The 21,484-nt window shown below is 46.1% G+C and overlaps 1 protein-coding gene, 1 long non-coding RNA gene and 1 other non-coding gene across 3 annotated transcripts; 1 reads left to right on the forward strand and 2 right to left on the reverse strand.

The window, feature by feature from the left end:
* Positions 1–1,173: 1,173 nt before the first annotated feature.
* On the reverse strand, positions 1,174–5,109 carry LOC146334425 (uncharacterized). The gene is made up of 3 exons (XR_014786228.1): positions 4,965–5,109; positions 2,386–3,673; positions 1,174–2,343 (listed from the first exon to the last, which is right to left on the reverse strand). It is a non-coding gene; the product is annotated as an uncharacterized LOC146334425 (long non-coding RNA).
* A 315-nt stretch (positions 5,110–5,424) lies between these two features.
* LOC146334426 (U2 spliceosomal RNA) lies at positions 5,425–5,615 on the forward strand. Its single transcript, XR_014786379.1, has one exon. It is a non-coding gene; the product is annotated as a U2 spliceosomal RNA (small nuclear RNA).
* A 2,895-nt stretch (positions 5,616–8,510) lies between these two features.
* Positions 8,511–18,978, reverse strand: TUT1 (terminal uridylyl transferase 1, U6 snRNA-specific). The gene is made up of 10 exons (XM_084823510.1): positions 18,861–18,978; positions 17,499–17,689; positions 16,317–16,526; positions 15,690–15,804; positions 15,471–15,601; positions 13,736–13,968; positions 12,759–12,868; positions 10,551–10,673; positions 10,008–10,100; positions 8,511–9,704 (listed from the first exon to the last, which is right to left on the reverse strand). The coding sequence occupies exons 1-10, from the start codon at positions 18,961–18,963 to the stop codon at positions 8,659–8,661; spliced, it is 2,355 nt and encodes a 784-aa protein (XP_084679636.1). The 5' UTR covers positions 18,964–18,978; the 3' UTR covers positions 8,511–8,658.
* Positions 18,979–21,484: the final 2,506 nt, after the last annotated feature.

A 21,484-nucleotide genomic window follows, 5' to 3' on the forward strand; every position in this document is an offset into this window, starting at 1 on the left:
GAGTGGGCCAGTGCGGCAAAGGCCGGGCAGCAACAGCAAGCAGGCCGAGAAACAACACCATTTGAATCAGATTTTTGAGGAGGCAATCTGGGGCCAAGAGGACCAAATAGCCTGACAGGTGCCATCGCACACCGCTGGGGTGCCTGGATGCCTGCGGGTGCCATGTTGAAGACCCCATGCATAGAAGAATAGATGGCTGATCTGGCCTTGTCCAGCTAGGATCGCACAGGTAAGTAACATATCCTCTACTGTATTTTCTTTCATGTTGTTGCATCGTAAGCTGCCTTACTAAACTGAGCAAGATGGTAGCAGTAATGTCGTTCCCCACCCCGGAAACAAGTATGCCTAAGGTAGGTCAACATGCTTAAAAAGCTAGAGAGTTGGACTCGATGGTCTTGTAGGCCCCTTCCAACCCTACTATTCTATGATTCTATGAGTTTAACAGGATTTTGATAAAGAAAATATTGGCTATAACCTGTTGGTTGCTTAATTTGATTTGGATAAATAATGGATTTTATTAGGCAGGGTTGGTGGGTTGGGCAGAAATTGTGCTGTTGGAATAATGTGATGGTGCCTCTAAGAATTTTGATATTATATTAGCTTGTATATTATAAAGTTAAAAACGGAAGAATTTCAGAGTTGACTCAAAGCAGCCAGCGCTAGGCAAACACGTAAAATGCGGTATGAGTGTTGTGTGGTGCTGTTGCTTTGTACACTTCCAATGCAAGCCTATGCCTGTCTACTCACAAGTAAGCCCCATTGACCCAATGGTTATTTCTCCCAGGTAAGAGTGTATAGCACATGTGGGCAATCCGCGGGCTGCATGTGGCCCTCAGGAGGGGCTCCCCTGCAGCCCACCCTGCACCTTTCTCCCTGTACCTCAATTCCCCCAGGCCTAAAATGGGCTCTCTTGCTTCTGTAGCAAGCTGTACTCTGATTTCTCTCAAGAGAAACCTTATTCTTGATCCTTACCTGTTCCAAGATCCTGATGAAGATCTACCTGGGGAGAGAAGGAAGGAGGGGGGGAGTGTGTGTGGGTGGGAAAACGTGTGTGGGGGGAAATAGATTGCCCATCCCTGGTGGATTGCAACATTTTTTAAGGTATTGGATGAGATATCTGTGTTACAGTAGCACCTTACAGGAAATCATGGCTATGCTTTCCCATAGTTCTTTAAAAAAAATCAACTTTATTTACTTACTGAAAAGGTAAAAACAAACATTCACATAAAAACAATCAAATACTGGTTTTCTTTATAGCATTTTACCTTGCCTTCACCAAAAGAGTGTCAAGGCAACTTACAACATAAAACATTGAATTACAAGTAAAAGTGGGGGGAGGGGAAGCAAGACCAGCAGCAAATGCGCTTATCAAAAAGCCTCCCCACATACAACGAAGTACCTAAACTTGATTAGGATTGCACCGTAAAGGTGCAAACCTATGCATGTTTGGACAGAAAAAAGTCCTTCAGCTCCCAGCATACCTTCAGCTAGCCATGTTTTTTCTGTCTCAGCATGCATAGGATGGCACCACAAAACAGAGAAATATAAAATAAACATTGAAGGACAGACAAGTAACAAAACATCTGCAGAATAATTCTCCTTACCACCACCATCCCGGCCCCCTGAAAACAAACAAATAAGCATCAACCTTTTTTATGTAGCTGAAAGATCAGGTTGACCAGTCCTGTTCACATATTCCTGTTACTTACCTAGCTCTGGCCCTTCCTTATTCCTGCATAATCTAACCCCCTGGTGGTGTTGGAACAGCAAGAAAGGTCTCCGCGTGGGAAGATGCAATTCCTGACCTGTGAATCTTTGCTCAAATGTTGACATCTTTCCCAAGCATCTTTTAAAAGTTATTTTCAAAGTTACCCTTTTCAAGGGCCATGACTAGCAATTTTCTCATAAAGATAGGAGAACTGTAGTCACCATAAACATATGCTAGTATTAAAAGTATTTTTCCTACCTCTATGATGTATTGATTTATTTACAGTATTTTCACCCTGCTCTTCAGCCAAAAAAGGCTCCGATAAGACACCTATACAGATTAATAATGAGACAGTCCCTGCCCTCAGGCTTTCAATCTAAAAGACTGAAAAGACACAGAAGGAAAAGGGATTGGGAGGGAGGAGGAAAAAATTGATAAAATCATATGCATTTATTTATATAGATATTTCTATCTCTCCCTTCTTTGCCTATGCACTTGAAGCAACTTAAAATCACATTAAAATATATTGAAATAGTTTTAAAATATAACAGGCAGAAATTTAGTATATTATTTAAGAAATAATATGTCATACAGACTTCCTCAATCTGGTGCCATCCAGATGTGTTAGAATACAACTCCCATGCTGGCTGGGGATGATGGGAGTTGTATTCTAATACATCTGGAGTGCTGGGTAAGGCTGATGTAATATAATATAGTTATTGTAGCTTTTTCCAGTCTGCATGGCAGTAGAGATAGAATGTGGTCCAGGGAGCCCTTTAAACCATCTCAGCTAAACTAAAAGAAACCATGATCAAAATGTATATAGTTGGCATTATACTCTGGTCAAGCTGCACCATATGGACACCTCCCTATCCCCACAGGGCTTGAGAGGTTGTGGAGATGTAAGGACACTGTTCTATATGAGGTAGGGTTGCCCCCAAATTTTTGGATTTATATAGGATATAGTAGTATGTATTCTTGTCCCTGCCCCCCTCCTAGTACTCCTATCCAATTTACCACATGGTGATGTAATCATGACCTTGCTAATGGCTGGCTACAAGTTTGGAAGTTGCGCAGCACTGGAAAGCAAGTTCTGAGTGTTCGATTTGTTGTTGTTGTTCAGTCGTTCAGCCGTATCCGACTCTTTGTGACCCCATGGACCATAGCACACGAGGCCTTCCTGTCCTCCGCTTTCTCCCGGAGTGTGCTCAAGTTCATGTTCATTGCATCGGTGATGCTATCTAGCCATCTCGTCCTCTGCCGTCCCCTTCTCTTTCTGCCTTCAATCTTTCCCAGCATCGGGGTCTTTTCCAGAGAGTTTTCTCTTTGCATTAGGTGGCTAAAATATTTGAGCTTCAGCTGCAGTATCTGTCCTTCCAATGAGCAGTCAGGGATGATTTCCTTTAGGATTGACTGATTTGACCTCCTTGCAATCCAGGGGACTCGTAAGAGTCTTCTTCAGCACCACAGTTCGAAAACATCAATTCTTTGGCGCTCAGCCTTCCTTATACTCCAGCTCTCACAGCCATACGTTACTACTGGGAAAACCATAGCTTTGATGATACGAACCTTTCTCGGCAAGGTGATGTCTCTGCTTCTTACTATGCTGTCTAGGTTTGCCATAGCTTTCCTCCCAAGGAGCGTCTTTTAATTTCATGGCTACAGTCACCGTCTGCGGTGATCTTGGAGCCCAAGAAATAAAATCTGTCACTGCTTCCATTTCTTCCCCTTCTATATGCCAGGAAGTGATGGGGCCAGATGCCATGATCTTAGTTTTTTGAATGTTGAGTTTCAAACCAGCTTTTGCATTCTCCACTTTCACCCTCAACAAGAGGCTCTTTAGATTCTCTTCGCTTTCTGCCATTAGGGTGGTATCGTCTGTGTATCTGAGGTTGTTGATAATTCTCCCGGCAATCTTAATTCCGACCTGTGATTCATCCAGCCTGGCGTTTCTCATGTTATACTCTGCATATAAGTTAAATAAGCAGGGAGACCATTTAACTTATGCTTAAATAATAAATATATTAATTTCCCAATTAATATATTTAATTGGGAAATTAAATTAAATGGGAAAATCCTTTCCCAATTTTGAACCAATTGGTTCCGATTCTTACTGTTGCTTCTTGACCCTCGTACGGGTTTCTCAGGAGAGTGTTCGATACAGATCACCAAAAGATGGAAAACTGCGCTCTCAGAAAAATTAACTCATTACAGTGGAGTGGTATGAGGGATTGTGAAATAAGATAAATTTATGGAAATCTAGCTTCCATTTATCACTTCCATAAATAAAGTAACAGTGGAAACATAAACCTCCAACAACTCAAAAGTAATTCTGGAAAGACTTAATAAAACAGCGGAAGATAGAGGCTAATAAGGACTAAGCTGAACTTACCATCCTAATGAACATGAAATGCAGACAAATATGAGAACACAGTTTTGTTTGTATTGTTGATCTTTATTATGTTTGATGTTAATGATATTGTATTATTCATGATAAATCAGTAAAAGTAAAATAAAAAAGACAGCCATAAGGCACCACAGCAGGTTTATTTGTAGGTTTAGTTAGGCAGGTTTATTTGTTTATTTACTTACTTACATGATTTATATACTGTTCTATATCTAACAATATTCCTGAGCAGTGAACAATAAAAGAAAAAAGGAATCTAAATACAGAATTAAAGTATTTAAAATCCAATTATTTTATTTATTTATTTATTTTTACTACATTTCTATTCCGCCCAATAGCCAAAGCTCTCTGGGCGGTTCACCAACAATTAAAACCATAAAATACAATGCAAGATACAATAAAATAGTTTAAAAGTTTAAAACTACACAACTACAGTATAAAATAAAAGTAAAAGCCAAAATAAAGCCTAGCAGCAATGCAAAGATTTAAAATACAGTAACAGACTTACAACAACAGAAACTGAAAGACTAAAATGCCCTGGCAAATAAGGTCTTCACCTGGTGCTGGGAAGAGCGCAATGTAAGCGCCAGGTGAGCCTCTCTGGGAAGGCTTCTTTCAATAAAATGTCTTCAGTGCCTGCCTGACATCAACAGGCAGGGTGTTCCACAGAGAGGAGAGCCAAAGTACTAAAGGGCCTGCTATTGAGTGGACTCCAAAGGGGCCTCAGGTCCCTGCGGAAACACCAGGAATACCTTATCCGATGACTTCATGACCGGGCAGGCTGGCAAGGGAAAAGACCTCCAGTATCCTGGTCTCGCATGTTTAAGGCTTTAAACACCAGTAACAAACCTTAAATTGGGCTCCGTGTTGGATAGGCAGCCAGTGCAGTTCCCTCAGCAAAGGAGTTACATGCTGATAGAAAGATCTCCTTACACACACAGCTGTTCCTGCAGGAAAGGAAACATCTGGGACCTCTGCTGGCAGGCAGTGAGTGAACGCTTACACAAAGCATGCTGGGAAAATAGGTAGGCTTATGCAAATATCACACCAATGGCCCTCAGAACAAGGAGACTGAGAGGGAGAAATTGACGAGGTCAAGAGAATCTACAATTCTGGAGATTAAATTGCCTATTGAGTAGGCTGTTTACCTGGATGATGGAAACCGGAAGGTTCTCGGAGTACGTTTTGTGGAATTTACAAATGATGCTGATTCTGATGTGGTGCTGAGTTCTTGGGAGCCTTGATTTGCTCTCAGTCCCCTCAAAAACCACTGGAAAAGGAGTCTACCCTGGCTTGCCCAACCTAAGGCATCGCTTCTCGGCCTTTTGGCTAAGATCAAGTGTAGTATCTGTTCTTATCAGTTTAATATCTGATATGTCCTCTATTTGAGGACTATATATTAAATGGATTTTTGGAAATGGGAGATGGAATAGGAGCTTGCTCCATCCACTCCACGCATCGACCTGGTATTGCAGTATCTCCAGGAACGGTGCACCTCCCCATTGGGGAGAATGTTCTCAGTAAAACAATAGATCTCATGCTTATTCTTTATTGGGTTGTGAACAGCAGGGTCCTAAAGAACTTTTTTTCTGCAATCTAACTAGCTGGGGGGTCTCTGGGAATGTTCCCGTTTACTCTGCTGTGCTTTTGTAGAGCCTGGCCAATTTTATGGCCATCTAACTGCTTTAAGATTGTATCTTTCAGCCTTGCTGGCTGGGGAATACTGGGAGTTGTGGGCCTTTTTTCTGTCTAAACATCCACACGATCGCATGTATAGGGCAATTGTTGTTCTCTATTTGAGAACAATCCATAGCAGGTTAAGTCTCCTTGTGTTCTTTTTCCCTTCCCTCCAGAGAGGGCACTACCATTCTATGACACAACCATAGATTTAAATTACTTACATTAAGACTTACATTATCTGTCCAATTTCTGGTTCCAACTTCCTATATACTTTCCCACCTTTTAAGCACTAATTTTCTCAAAGTCCTGGGATCTTGGAGCTGCTTCACCTGGGAAATCCCCAGCTATGTATTTAGAAACGACTCCCTTATTTTTGTACAGCTCCGTTTTATGATTTCTTCCTTTTTTTCCCTTTCGGTTTTTCAATCATACTAAAAGAATCTCCCATAAGATAAGGGTGGGTGGAAATGAACAAGTCTTAACATGTTTTACAAGTGTACTAGTAAAAACTAGTTGACAGTTCAAAGTTAAAAAAATTACAGAGACTGTTTTTGGTTACAAAAAACATCAAACCAATAAGACCTAATGTGATTACTCTGATGGAGATGGGGACATACATAAAATGGTCTCCACCCTCAAAACATATCACTTGACTCTGGGCTGCCCTATATTATTGAAGAGAAAATTCAGTTTAATTCAGATACATATCTCTCAAGCCTCCTGGCATGTGGAGGTAAGGTAACTGTGGTGGAAGACTTGTGATTAAAGGTAGACAGGGTTTGAAGGCTTGGATGGGACATAATAATCCCATGCTGGCTGCTGTTTCAGGAGACACAAGACAGGAGGAACTTCCCTACATGACACACAGTTAACCTATAGCAAGCAGCCTCCCCCAACTTGGTGCCTTTCAGATGCACTGGAGTACAACTCCCATCAACCCCAGCTAGCATGGTCAATGGCCAGGGGCGATGGGATATCCTGCAACTGATGAAGTGGACTATAGTCCACTGTGACAAACTCTTACTTCTAATATAGATCCACAGTGCCCCCTAGAGCATCAAGTCAGTTGGCATCCCGCTGAATAGTTTTATCTGGCCTTATCTCACTTCTTTGTCCTCCAAAATTTGAACAAAACCTTAACCCCTTTTCTTGAATAGGCTGACTGGGTCCAACCACCTCAGGCTTTTGAGATGCAAGTTACAGTCATTAAGAAGGTGGGTCCAGCCACTAGATAATATTCTGATTTGCTGGATTACACCACTGCATCAGGCTGCTGCGGTACTGGACTGACCAACCAGTGTCTGCAAAGGGGCTGGCTTTTACTGAGTGGAGATCCCCATAAAAAAATCCACTCAGATAAGTGACTAGATAAGTTAGAATGACTTGATTTTTATTTGGAATTCTGTGCATGTGTGATTGTTGCCTTCCCTGATTCCTGTCCCCGCCTGCCGCCTTACTTCGCTTTTTCCCTAAACTTTTTACATTTGGACATTCAGCTGTGTTTTAAAAGGTATTTCTCCCTGAACTCTTCCCCATGTGAAAGGCTGCATGGTTACAAAGCTACCGCTTGTGTTTTAAGATTTTGTACAGGGTTTTGGTAAATGCTTTGTTTCTGGGCTTTGGGAAGGAAGGTCCAAAGCACCTTTCTTTTTTCCTAGGCCTGGGCTGAAGGGAGGGGTTCTTGGCAATAGAACTCAGAAACTCCCCCAAGCAGCTGGACAGACTAGGGTGTGTCAGGAGGTTCATCCTGACTGGTGGCACCCTATCAGAAATTCTTTTCCTGGGGAACCCACATGAAGAAAGGGTCCACTGGGAGGAAAAGCATTCCCCCTCCTGGTCTCGTAACATCCACAAAAGCCTATGCCAAAATAAATGTGTTCATCTTTTAAGGTGCCACAAGACTCTTTATTGTCTTTGGTTGGGGAAGGGGGATCTAAGCCTATAATCCTCTACGCCAGTCTTCCTCAACGTGGTGCCTTCCAGGTGTTTTGACCGGCAACTCCCAGCATTACTGTCCATTGCCACGATGGCGGGGGCTGATGGGAGTTGAAGTCCAAACATCTGGAGGTCACCAGGCTGGGGAAGGTTTCTGTAGTCACTTCCCTGAGAGCAAGTCTCATTGAACTCAGTAGGACTTACTTCCGAGTTGACATATATAGGATCGCACCATAAGCCAATAGTCATCAGAGCCACCCTTTGTGGTAAGCGGGTCCCATAATGTGAAAAATTCAACAGGAGGGCACCATGTAGTAGGGATAGGCTGATGTACAGAATTCACTGTCATAGGATCAGATGAGCTTAGGTGGATTTAAAAAAAAGATGGGGCAAATCTGTGGTGGAAAGATGCATCAGCTCTTAGTCATAGCAGACTATGAATCTGTAGAGAGGCAATAGATCTCTACCTACCGGATGCCGGAGATAAACATCAGGCAATATTCACCAGCATCAGACCTTGCTTGTAACTTTTCCAGTGGTTGGCCACTGGAAACACCCCATCCATAGTTTTGTTTTTTAAGCGATGGGAATTGGGTCACTGGGAAGAAACTCTTTGCATATGTGCATATTAATATTAATGAGAACTCACATGTACATAAAGGAGCAGGGACAAGATGCTTAACTGAAGACGTTAGGGAAAGAGGTGCCCCTTCCTCAGCCGCCTTGAGTACACTTTGCTGTAGAAAGGTGGGAGAGAAATGACTGAAATAAATAAAAAATGAAAATAAGGCAAAAATATCATTTTGCCATTCACTCCTTTTATTCTCATGGGCAGTAATAAATATACACAAAGCTGTAACTGCCCATAAAAACATGGCTTGATGGTCTTCTTCTTGGCAATGGTTGCCCCCACTATACACAGAGGCCCTCAGGCCTTGCTAGCCAGGTGCTGCTCCACCATTCGGGGCAAAAAACCTTGCAGGAAGTGGAAGAACTCCTGGAAGGCGGCTGCCTGTTCAGGGGCTGGAGTGACGTTCAGGCTGATGCGCGCACCTTGCTCGGCAAGTGTGCTGTCCCCAGCTTGGGCGCAAACCATGAACCGCAACAGAGGCTCCGTTGCTTCTCCTTCCTGCTGGGAAATGGCCTCCGATACTTTGGCCTCCAGCTCCAGGGAGCCGGCCTTTCGTTCAGAGTCAAGCTCCGGTCCGTGGAGCAGGCGCCGGACACGCCGTCGCCCCAGCCACACGCGGTGCCAAGCGGTGCAGTTCCAGGTCACGCTCTCCCCAGTGGGGAGCAACATGTCAGCTCGTGATCTCTTAGCGAGAGGGGAGAGAATGCCGCCTCCTTCCTCCTCCTCCTCCAGGGAACGCTTCGACCCTGCCAACTGCTCAGTCTTGGCTTCTCGGTGCTCCTCTTCCCGCTTAGATCCAGTGGCTTCCCATCCTTCCACAGATCCCTGCTTCATCTCCGAGCAGCTACATTTAAGCACATCCCTGAAGACAAAGACTACGGCAGCACAGGCCTTCTGAAACCAGAGCTGGTGGAAATCCCTGGCCTCACACAGCCGCTCGCGGGACTGGGTAGGCAGTACCGCCAGCATCAGCGGGAGGCTGATGACGAAGCCCTCAGTAGTTGCAGCATCAGCCTCAGGGTTGCCTGGCTGGAACAGGCGGACCAGCCCCCAGATCTTGCCCTTGCTGGATTTGCGCTGGTACTGCAAGCTCCGGCAGTACTTGGAGGCGGCACCGCAGCAGCGGCGGAAGCGCAGCGCTGTCTTCTCATTGATGTTGGCGGCCACATTGTGGCTCAGCTCAAAGGGGTCCTGAAGGTTGACTGGCCCCAGCTTCAGTTTATGGCCTGCCTCGGAGGACAGGAAGCTGGGCAGTGGCAGCAGCCGGCCCTCCCGGAGCGAAATCACACAGCCTGCCAAATCATAGTTCTCAAAGGTGCGGAAGAACTCAGCCAGGAGGGAGCCTGGAATGAGAGGCAGACAGGCCAGTGGACACAGAGTCAAGCAGGGTCACAAGGAGGCAAGGGAGTCACTGTGGGTGCATAAGAATGACTAGCCTCTCCAGAGCTACCATTAAATCCTCAGGAATCTTTTATTTCCCCTCCCCAAATCTGAGACCCACAAGAGTTTGGATGGATTGATGGATGTGAGCACCACTTAACAATGGTTCACTCCAAGCTCCGCCCATTAAAACAAAAACAAAAAAATACAACAAAGAGAAACAGATTTGCAGGATGCTGAATTGTAGCCTCCAGATAGAAACTCACAAAGGTTCTCTGTGTTGCTGCTCGGCTCCAGCCGAGCCGAATCCTTGGGGAAGCTGCAGTCCCAGTTGTCGACCATGGTCTGCTCCTCATCATCTGGGGAGGAAGGGAAGGAGAGAAGAGTGAGAACAATGCCACCAGAGGCATGAGCAGGAAAGTAATTTAATGTTTGTGTACCTGGCTTATCCTTCTGCTTTTAATATTCATGCCTCACTTTTCACTTTACTATAACCTGCCCAGAGAACTCTGGTTATAGGACTGCATATTGATAATAGTTCCAAAAGGAAGCATGACGTGTCCAATACATCAGTACAAAAACATCAAAGTTGCAAGCTGTGTGTGTGCATTCTCCAAACCAGCCTTTTCCAACCTCGTGCCTCCATGTGTGTTGTACTACAACTCTCATAACCTCCAGCAAGGATTGGCTGTGCTGGCTACGGATGATGGGACTTGTAGTCCAACACATCTGGTGGGTGCTGCATCAGGAAAGGCTTCCTTAAACAGCACATGAAGCTATGCAATGCCCCAACCTGTGGGAGTACTTACTTGACAGTTCCCTCAGGTGGGCAACTGTGGGCAGGACAGGCGGGCTGCATGTCTGCAGAAAGAACAGCACTAGCAGGGTCAGGGCATAATTATTGAGGAGGGGACCTCCACCAAAAGGGTTCCCTGTGGGAAAAGAAAGGAAGCCATTAGTCAAAATAAGCCCCCTCCCCACAAACATCCCACAAAGTCCGGACAAAGCTTTTTGATAGGGATAGAGAACCTCAGGCCTAAGGGCCAAATCTAGCCCTCCTGGTTTGCCCAGAGGCCAAGACCCTTTCTGCTAGCACCCTCCCCCATTCCCCCAACCTCCCATGATTTACTGGTTTCCTGGCTTTTGTCCAGTTTTTCCCCTATTCTAAAAACCTAGAAATGCCTCTCCAAAGACTTTTACAGGCAGTAAGGGTTTTAAGCTAAAATATGCTGGTATTTTAGTCCCACCTCATTTTGCCTTCAGCCCCACCCACTATTGGAATGTGGCCCCTAAGAGGTCCTCTGAAATGGAATTCAGCCCCCTGGCTAAAACAGGGTCAATATGTCTTTATGAAGTTCTAGGAAATGAATCTTTTTCTTTTTAAGATTTGCATCCTGCCCTCCTCCAAGCTCCAGGTAATATATACTTTATCTTTGTGACCATGCAAGAGGGGGCACAGCTCAGTGGCAGAGCCCATGCCTTGCACACAGAAGATCTTATTATGTATTTATTATTACATTTTACAGTCAGGGCCGGAAATATTGGAACAAGGATAACTGTTTTGGCAGTTGGCCTGTGTACACCACCACATTGAAGTTGAAAGGAAACACACCCAGTTGGGAGTGAAGTCAGGACTTTCAGCTGTAATTCAAGGTGTTTGACAAAAGTGGGGCACTAACCATTGAGAAAGGGCAGCCAGTGGCATACACCCCCCCCCCCCATCGTTGGTGGCTCATAAGTAACAGAACAAACCAACTGTATATGACTGTATATCCTGCCTTTTTTCCTCTTGCAAAGAACCCAAGGTGCCTTACATGGCCCTCCTCCTCTCCATTTTATCTGCACAACAGCCCTGTGAGGCAGGCTAGGCAAATGTCAATGACTGGCCCAAAGTCACCCAGTGAGCTTCATGGCCAAGTGCGGACTAGAAGTCCAACCTCCTGTGTCCCAGTCCAACACTCTAACCACTACACCACACTGGCTCTGATGTGAATGCTTCAGCATCTCCAGCTAGAAGGAGCTCAGGTAGTAGGGTAGGGGAAGAACATTGGAGAGTCACTGCCAAAGTAGAAAACACAAGGCTAGATGGACCAATAGCTCAGCACTCAGTGGCTACAAATGCCTTACAGAGTTTGAGATGTTATCTGGGAAGGTCCATTGTTCAGTGTAGCATCCATATGGTTCGGGGTCCACTCCCCAGTATCTCCAGTTAAAAAAGTGACCAGGTAGAAGGTGATGGGAAGCACCTTTCACTACCTGAAGCCTATGTGAGTTGTTGCTAGTCAAGAGTAGACAACGTTGTTGTCTACTGACCTGGCACAAGGCAGCTTCCTGTGATCTATTTCTTTCTTACATTTCTATATCACCAACAGCCAAAGCTCTCTGGGCAGTTTACAGCAATTAAAAACATAACATACAGCATAATAAAACATATTTTTAAATTTAGAACTACAGCATAAAACCAAAGTAAAAGCCAGCAACAGCGTAGATGTTTAAATAAATATAATAACGGATTTAAATACAAGAAAAGCTAAAGAAGTAAAATGCCTAAGAATAAAAAAGTCTTCACCTGGCAGCGAAAAGACCACAACATCAGTGCCAGATGAGCCTCTGGGAAGGGCATTCCACCATTAAAAACGCTCTCTCTGTAGTAGCCACCCACCTCACCACATTTGACAGGGGTGCCTAGATGAGGGCCTCTGAAGAGTGTCTTAGGGTCCAGGCAGGTATATATGGGAGGAGACAATCCTTCAGGTAACCTCGCAGCAAGCCATTTAGGGCTTTGAAGGTTAATGCCAGCACTTTGAATTGGCAGCCAGTGCAGATCAGAAAGCACTCGGGTAATATGTCCATATTGTCCATGTTCTAAATTGCTGCGGTGCTCTGCTGGAGTTCCATTAATTTCAACAGGGCCTGTGTGCCTCGGTAATTCCTGTGCGCACAAAGGGTTGCATTTTGATTTTCTTTGCCTCAGACCCCGAGTTCTACCAGGCTGGCCCCTTCTTCTCCCACTTTACCTGCCAGAGCTTGCTGCTTTGCCCAGTAGCGCAATACATAGACCAAAGGACGCACCCGCTCATCTGCCTCGGTGCAAAGCTGCAGGAAGCGTGTGTTGCAGAGCGCCAGCCTGCCAAGGAGACAAACCACGGGAAGGGCCATAGCTCAGTGGCAGAATGCATGCTTTGCATACAGAAAGTCTCAGGTTCAATCCCCAGCATCTCCTGGTATGGTAGAAAATATTCCTGCCTGAAACCCTGGAGAGCTGCCGCCAGTCAGTGTCGACAACACTGGGCTAGAAGGGGCTGACTCAGCGTAAGGCAACTTCCTCCGTTCAGCGAACATAATGCAAACCTACAGCTATTTCCTGACCTTCCCTGCAGTGTTTCCCTCTTCCCTTTTAAATTTATCTCATTAGCTATATTTTTCTTATTATAAAATCATACAGTACCAGAGACAAAGAGCAAGACAGACAGACAAGAGGAATGAATGAATGATCCTCTCTGGAGCCATTCCTTGGAACTTGATGTACTATAGTGGCTAAGAATGAGCTGAGTGTACACTGAACCCAGGAAGTGCCTTATCACTTATCTGATCAAAGGTCAGACTCTTTGTCTATCTAGTCTAATAAGTGCCTGGTTCAAAACTTGCCTGAGCTATGCACTTACTGGGTGTTGTTTTAGACTGTTCTCTCAGTCCCAGCCCCCGACATCAGCAACACTGTCTGCATAGCAATTATAACAGCCCAGTGGCTCTCCAACCCCTTCATTCAGGAAATAAAGAAGATGTTAAAGGAGAAATGTGCTAAGACATATTAAGAAACTGGAAGGTAATTTTCTTCAGTGCCTTTGAGATGTACCTCATATTTCAAGAGGGGAGAAGGCCCCAACCACCCCTCACACGTAGGGAAAACAAAGTATTACGTCTTTTTCCTGTAACACAACTGTGTGAACTCCACTAAAGCAATTACTGTGTACACCCACACATATATACACACTTGTTGTTTATGGAAATGTCACCACGCAGGCTGGACTCCTTGTGACAAAACTTGACAACTGGACGGCGGGCATTCAGCACAGCTTGGACGTTATGGACCCCTGGTACACATTTCCGCAGCACGGTAGCGACTAACTCGAGCACCTCGGGCACCGTGGCTGAGGCTAGGTCAATATCGCTCAGGATTGAATCTTCTGAGCGCGAGTCCCGTTCAGGACTGGTTCTATCTGCAGCCTGAAAGAGAAAAAGAAGATACATTTGGAATGGCTGCTGCTGCCCTGCCTATTCAATAAAGCACAGCATGGGTCTGCGGAGCTCAGTATGGTCTGCACCAGGGGTGGGCAAAAGGTAGATTTCCAGACATTTTGAACATCAACTCCCAGAAGCCCCTGCCAGCATGGCCAATGGTCAGGAATGCTGGGAGTTGAAGTCCAAAACATCTGGAGATCTACTTTTTGCCCACCCTTGGTCTATACTGACTGGCAGCAGCTCTCCAGGGCTTCTTGACCAGCCCAATCTGGAGATGCAACGGATTGAATCTGGGACCTTTTGCATGCAAAGCAGGTACTCTACCACTGAGCTATGGGCCCTCTCAAAGTTGTAGAATTTATATGAAGCTGCCTTGTACCTAATCAGATCTTTGGTTCTTCTCTGACTGGCAGTGGCTCTCCATGGATTCAGGCAGACATCTTTTCTAACCTTGCTACTTACGTTTAACTGGAGATGAGAAGGGCCGAACCTTCTACATCCAAAGCTGGCTAGGGCATGCTTGGAGTGGTAGGACTTTTCTCTCTCTAAATGTGCATACAATTGCACCCTTAATTGATTCATTGCTGCAGTTAATCAGCTAAAACTTTAGCTTCTTTGCTTACTAATTTATTTTTAAATCCGTGGTTAATCATTTCAAATTGCTAACCTGGTGTGCCCAACTCCTTTACTGCTCCGGACACCTCTTGAGTACAGAAATATGGAGCTTAGAGAACACAGTGGTTCCCAACCATGTTGACACCTTGCAAAAGGACTGTGAACCAGCTATGTTAAATTCCACGTTCCACACAAATGAACAAATGCTTGATGTGTTTAAAGGCATGGCTGACAATCACTGGCTGATCAGGAGAATGGAATTGTAACTCTCCCAGCTTTGTTTGTTTCAGAAGTAACCAGAAAACAGCCTTTCTTGACATACATGGTAAAAAGTGGATTTCCTTTCTTGAATACGTTAACAGAATATTTTGTAACGTCATACGAGTTTATACGTAATCCGTCTTGCCAATGTTTTCCCCAGTTGGCACCCTTGCATTTTAAGCAGCGAACTAATTGCAAGCCATACGTTTATGTCAGCCTTGGCCAATGTGGTGCCCTCCAGGCTACAGCCCCCATCATTTCCCAGCTGGGGATGATAGGAGCTGTAGTCCACCATATCTGGAGAGCGCCAGGTTGAGCAAGGCTGCTTTACATTATCCAGTAGAGAGAAGCTTTTGCCTTTGATTTAGGGCCCGCAAAGAAAGCACCTTGATAGAAGGATTCCAATACATGGACACAACTGAGTGTTTTAAAAGCCAAAACATTAAAAACTGCATTTAAAGCCATTTAACTGGCCAAAAATTCTTGTTAGAAGGTTGGCAGATGCAGTGGGACCGCTTCCAAGAAAGTAGGTCTTGTTGGGTCACAGTCACAAAAGGGGTTGAAAAATGCTTCATTAAAACCATCTGCTCTATGTCCCCACAGCATCTCACCTGATGCTCACTAGGTCCCTTGGTAGATGCCTGGAAGCTCTTTGTCTTCTCAAGATCTAGGAACAAGTCTAGGTCACAGCCAGAGACATCGAAGCCGTTCACAGAGGAGCCGAAGGGGAGGATGGCAGAACCTGGACATGGGAGGGTGAGGGACAAAGGTCATAAGAAGATAAACATCAGAGCAGCTGTTTGGGGCAGAGGTCGAGACTGGTGACTTACCAGGGAAAAACTCTAAGAACACCTCCTGGAAGAGGCTGACCAGCAAGTCCCGCAGGCGTCTTTCACTCTCTGAAAACTCAAAGAGTTGCACCATCAAAGACATCTGTGCATCTACCTACAGGAAGGGGAGCGATAACAAGGGCTCAGATGAAATGCCCCAAGCAGGTGACAGCCCTATTGACCAACCTTATTCAGAGCAGTTCTCCAGTATGCCCAATTAAGAATACATAAGGGGTGTAATGGTTAAGACTAATGTAACTAGTGTTAGTCTTTAGGTAAGCACCATTTTCTCAAAGCGAGGCAGACGCGTACTGCTGAGGTGGCATAAGTCATGTACTGTTCATCTAGCATAAGAGAGGGGGAAGGAAGGAGCAGAGAAATCAGAAAGCTGAAGAAGTCGGAAGACATTGTCTCATAAGGGAAGGGAAGGGAATGTGTGACCGATGCCAACTGTATAAAGACCTTTGTGTGCTGTGAGGTTAAGGGCCACAGTTACAGGCGGAGTCCTTCAGCGTAAGGAACCGCCACGGCGTGTCTGTTTCCTTGAATAAGAGCTTTGCCAGAGCGGGTGGTGGAGCCTGGTCCCTGAAATTCCAGCACAAGGGCCAAACCCCAGAATTTACCCACATCATCAGCCTGGCACAAGTTTTGTGCCAGCTTCTCAGGGCTCAGCTGTTGTCGCCTGGCCGATCCTTGCTTCCTTGGGGGAGTGTATTTGAAATCCTTCTTCTCCCGAGGCTTGACACGCAGCTTCTGACCTCCCAAGTTATGCTGGGGTTGCGCCAAAACTTTCTCCAGCACCTCCTCGTTCTGCAGCTCCACAATTGCGTAGACCCCCTAGCACCAGAAGACATGAAAGAGGCAAAATGAGCAATTGTTTCTGGATCAAGTCATCCCACCATCTTCCTGCCCTGCCAGTCTTCTGCAACGAAGGGAGAGCACAACTGGTCTACCGCTACTGGGGAAAACAAAACAAAACACAGGCACCTACAAATGTGAAGTATTTGCTCGGCAAATGTCTTAAAATAGGGTGAACGCATCAAGAGAAACAACACCTTTTATCTGGACCAACTAGCATTCAGAATGTACTATACAAGCTTTTTTAATTACACAGAACTCTTCTTCCAGCTACACTGTAGAGAAGAGTGAGGAGGGAAGAGACAAGTTTTGTGGTTAAGCCATATTGTTGTACCTGGATTATCCCAGGTACAGCTCAAGCTTACGCAGGCTTACGCAGATGTATCTCACAGTGTTCAACGGGCTTACTTCCAATAAAGTGTGCATAGGATTGCAGCCTTGATCTCAACGCCATCCGGCTTTATAACCCAGTTCACATTAACTGCAAAGGGTGGGTTCATTAGCAGAAGTGAGGAGTGCTCACTCCTATTAACCCACAATTTGCCATTATGTGTGAACCAGGTCTTTGAAGACTGATAGTGCAGTCCCCAAACATGTCTACTCAAAAGCAAGTCCCACTGAGTTCATTAAGTTTATTCTTGGTAAGTAGGTATAGGATTCCCACACAAAGACCCTGTGTCTTACAAATACAGCAGGTTATGAAAGCTTATCAAATGGTGTAGGAGTTGCTGGAATCAAACAGGAGATTTCATACACATTTGGTAAGTTTTCTTTCTGTAAAAGAATTAAGGCATGTAAGGCATGATAATCTGTTCTCTCTTGCTGCTTGGGAGAAAGCCAGCTACGAAGCGTTTTAAACATTTGAGCATGGCTTCTAAAAAGATTTACTTTGGCACCCTGGGAGTTTCGTTTTAATTTGATTTTATGCAGGCTTGCTGCCAACAGCTTTACCTTATCCTTGTCCATCACCACATTGGCCACCTCCCCATAGGCCTGGAAATAATCACTCAGCTCTGAGGCCAGTGTCCCCTTGCGGAAGCCACTGACAAAAACGCTGCGAAGTTCTTGGGCCTGACGGACAGTACGGAGGTTTTCCAGGCGCTGATGTTTCTTCCCACGCAGGTGGTCATCCAGACTGGGCTCTGCAGGATAGAACCAAGGCTTTTCAGGTACAGCTTTGTGCCTAGGAAGCCCCCCACCCCCCAGGTTCTTTAAGTCTGTCCCATCGCTCACACTCAGGGTGGATAACACCTTTCTGTGAGGCAGTTCACACGCAACGAAAGCCCTTGGCTTACACACACTGGGCTTTTGGGGACGAGTGGGAGAGAACAGGCACATTGCTTGCAGCGCACCAGCACTTCTGCTTTTAATCAACAACCTACGATCAGCTCATTTGTAGGTTGTTGAGCGTGATGCGTGAACCTGGACCGATGGGTTGTTTAGGGGCTGAACAATCCAGTAGTTGACCCAACAACAAACCATGGGCTTACCACTGAGTTGTTTAGCCCCTAAAGTTGTTCAGCTTGGGTTCGAGCTCACTGTAGGTTGTTGAGTAAAAGTGGAAGGGGTGGATGCGTAGGGGGCAGCACACTTGGTCTCTCCTGCTAGAGAGGAGTTTAATTTAAACAACTAAACAAGTTGTTTAAACCATGGGTTGTCATTACATGTGAACCACGTCACTAACTCATTAAAGCCACACTAGGAGTGCCATGACAGCTTTGGGCACTACCATTTTAGACTAAGACGATGTATTGGAAATAATATAAAAGAGAACAAACCTGATTTCACTATGTGGAGACCCTTTCACAAGACTACAACTCTATCTACATACCAAGGGGGGAAGTGACTGTGACTGTGTATTTACTTAAATCACAGTGTACAAGCATTTGAATAATAGAGAAGTGTGTGCGGAATGCCTCCCCTTTACCACTGAACAACTCCAACTAGGGCCCCACTGAATGTTCTCGGTCAAAGGCTGTGGCTTCCAAGTAGGTTTCAGCCCCAGAACCTATTATTATATGAAGCTGAAGCTCAAATATTTTAGCCACCTAATGCGAAGAGAAAACTCCCTGGAAAAGACCCTGATGCTGGGAAAGACTGAAAGCAAAAGGAGAAGGGGACGGCAGAGGATGAGATGGCTGGATAGCATCACCGATGCAATGAAGATGGACTTGAGCACGCTCCGGGAGAGCGCAGGACGGGAGGGCCTGGCGTGCGGTGGTCCACGGGGCCGCGAAGAGTCGGACCCGACTGAACAACTATCACTGCACCCACGAGACCGATCCCCCCGCTTCAACCCTTGGCCTCACTCACTATTGGCTACCGTCACGAGGCAAAGGCGGCAGCGAAAGCCCCCCCGAGGCAGAGATTCCACATCTTCCCCCAACTCCGCCATTCCCGCCCTCTCCGCCACCATAGCCGGAAGCCGGTCAGGTCTCCAAACGCTTCCCCAGTCCCCATGCGTCTTTCTGGAAGTTCCGCCGGAAGGGGTAGTTGAGGCGCTCTATCTTTTCCGTGTCTCTATGATTCCGCCGGAAAGGGCTCAAATCTCTCCTCCCACGTGCGTGCGCGAGGCCGCGTGTCCGCGGGGTTATCGCTATAGAGATAAATGACAACTTCGGGGTAGGTGCCACTTCCGGTCCGTCCTCGACCGCCGCCGCACGCGGGGCAGAAGCATCAATGCGGAACGGGGGAAGCCGCTCTCCCCGTTCCACGCGTTCAGTTGCGCTCCGAAGTGTGATCGTTTCATCGCGCCTACGGCCTCCCCTCATTCCTCTCCGTGTCCCAGGCCTTTGAACACAACCGTCTTGATAGAACCACTTCCGGTTTCGAACCGAACTCTGTTTTTTCCGCTCTGAATTTCCAACGCAAAGTATCTTAAAGGAGCTTCACTATAGAGATGCTAAAGCGTAGAGCAGCACCACTTCCGCTTTTTACCGGAAGCTGCCCTTCCTCACGGTCTTGAGGATTCTCCCCGCCCACCCGAGGCGGGGGCGGGGTTTTGGCACGAATATTCAAATGAGGGGCGCCGGTCTCCTCCGCATTCGTGAGGCTGAAGGTCGAGGCGCTGGCGGGGCTTCTTCCTGGGCCTCAAGCGGGCCTGTCCCCCCCGTCCCCAAAGTAACTGAGCCACTGGGCGAGGGAGGCTTCCCTTTCTGCGCCCACAGAGCTCCATACACGCATCCTACGCTCCTTCTCTCTCTCTCTGTTTTTATATTATATAGTTACATTTATTTATTTGAAGTATTTTTACGCTGCTCCTCTGGCAAAAAGGCCTCCAGAGTGGCTTACATATATAATCAAGGCAATAACGTATGATGTATTTATTAGAGTGACTAACAAGCCAGAAATACAGAAATCTGACAGCAAAACACTTTGGCTCCCGCCTTCTTCAGCTGCTCTGATGTGAAACGTACAGGTATAAGGTGGCTAGGCCCGGCTGGTGGACGGGTCTTTGCTCCAGTGTGAAGGGCACCCACTGTTAACTTGTTTAAAGATTGACTGGTCGGTCCTTGACTGGGAGCTCTGTCAGCCAAACCCCCAAAGTAATGCTTGGAATTTCCCAAAGCAGACATGGCATAGAAATAGCCTGGTGCATAAAGCTATAGCTGAGAATTGTTTTTAAAAAACTGGTTGTATGCCCTCACTATGGCGTACTGTTTGCAAAGCATTTGAAAAAGTTATATATAATATTGTTGTCGTCTTCACAACAAAACTGGGACAGAAAAATGAAACAGAAATCTTGCCAAGGGTCGACATCAGAGATGGATGATGGCCTACTGTAGAGTAGGCTGGCTTTTCCTCACTTTTACCATTGTTGTTGGCTGCCCTGGCTCCTGTGTTTGCAGCAAGCCTTTCCTTCATGAAGTTCAAGCAAGGGAGAAAGCCCAAAGCAACACAGAGCTACTTCTGAGCAGAAATCCTACATTGTCTTCCTGAAGAGCTTGAATTTCCTGTTTGTTGTTCAGAAGCCACAGTTTTGTCTCATCTTGCCAGGGAAGAAACCCCTTTGTGCCTGAGGCTTACTCAGCCTTCAGGTTCTCTAAGCTCCCTTACTGGTGTGGGTGTGCAGATCAATCCTGTCTTGTTTCACTTCAGGCCTTTTGAGTGTCCGCAACGGATAATGGGCACCCTTCTCCAGAAGAACCCCTTCCTCTGTGAAATCTGGGCCACTCTCCCCACCCCAGCACATTTTTTACTCTCTTCATTAACCTTTCTAAATAGGGCACATGTACCCAATAGGCCATCACTAAATACTACTGTTGTTTCAGCAAGCAGCAACCCACAGGTTACTTCCTCTCACCACCTTTCCCAGGAGACAGACTAGATCTTGCACTGAATCTTCAAAGCTCACATCTCTCTAGAACAGAGGTGGGCAGCCTGCAACACTTGGCCTAATTTCATGCAGGCTGGGGGAGCCCAGAAGCAGAGGAAGTTGGGAAAGTCACAATAGATGGTGCAATGTAATGATGGGGGAAGCTCTCTGCAAATGATCAGACCTCTGGCAACAGTGATCTGTTCCTCCCCTAGCAGCCTGCTGGGCAGTGGGGGGGAGAGGAAGAGAGAGAAGGGCTGGCAGACAGACTGACTGACTTTTGGCTACGGTACTGCTCACTACTATGGTTCCTGACAGATTACCTGAGGGAACAGAGCCCTTGACAGAAAAGAAGTTTCCCCATCCTTGTTTTACAACAGGGGTAGGGTACCACTGGCCCACCTTGCACCGTTGTCCTAAGGATTACTAAATGCTAAGCATTTTCAAACACTCAGAAAGCACTATTTAAAGTTTAAGTGGGCTCCTATGGGAGTCGTATCAGAGCTCTATGGTAGAATGGCACTAGGGATGAACCTCCAGATTAAGAACTGGCTTGGTGAATTGGAGGAAAAGTTGCTAAAATCTAGCAGGGTTGTGTCTTGCTCGCAAGCAACATCTCCAG

Source organism: Heloderma suspectum, chromosome 17 (genome assembly GCF_057233095.1).
Source record: "Heloderma suspectum isolate Gila_16-S chromosome 17, 16-S_ref, whole genome shotgun sequence".
Classification (NCBI taxonomy): domain Eukaryota; kingdom Metazoa; phylum Chordata; class Lepidosauria; order Squamata; family Helodermatidae; genus Heloderma; species Heloderma suspectum.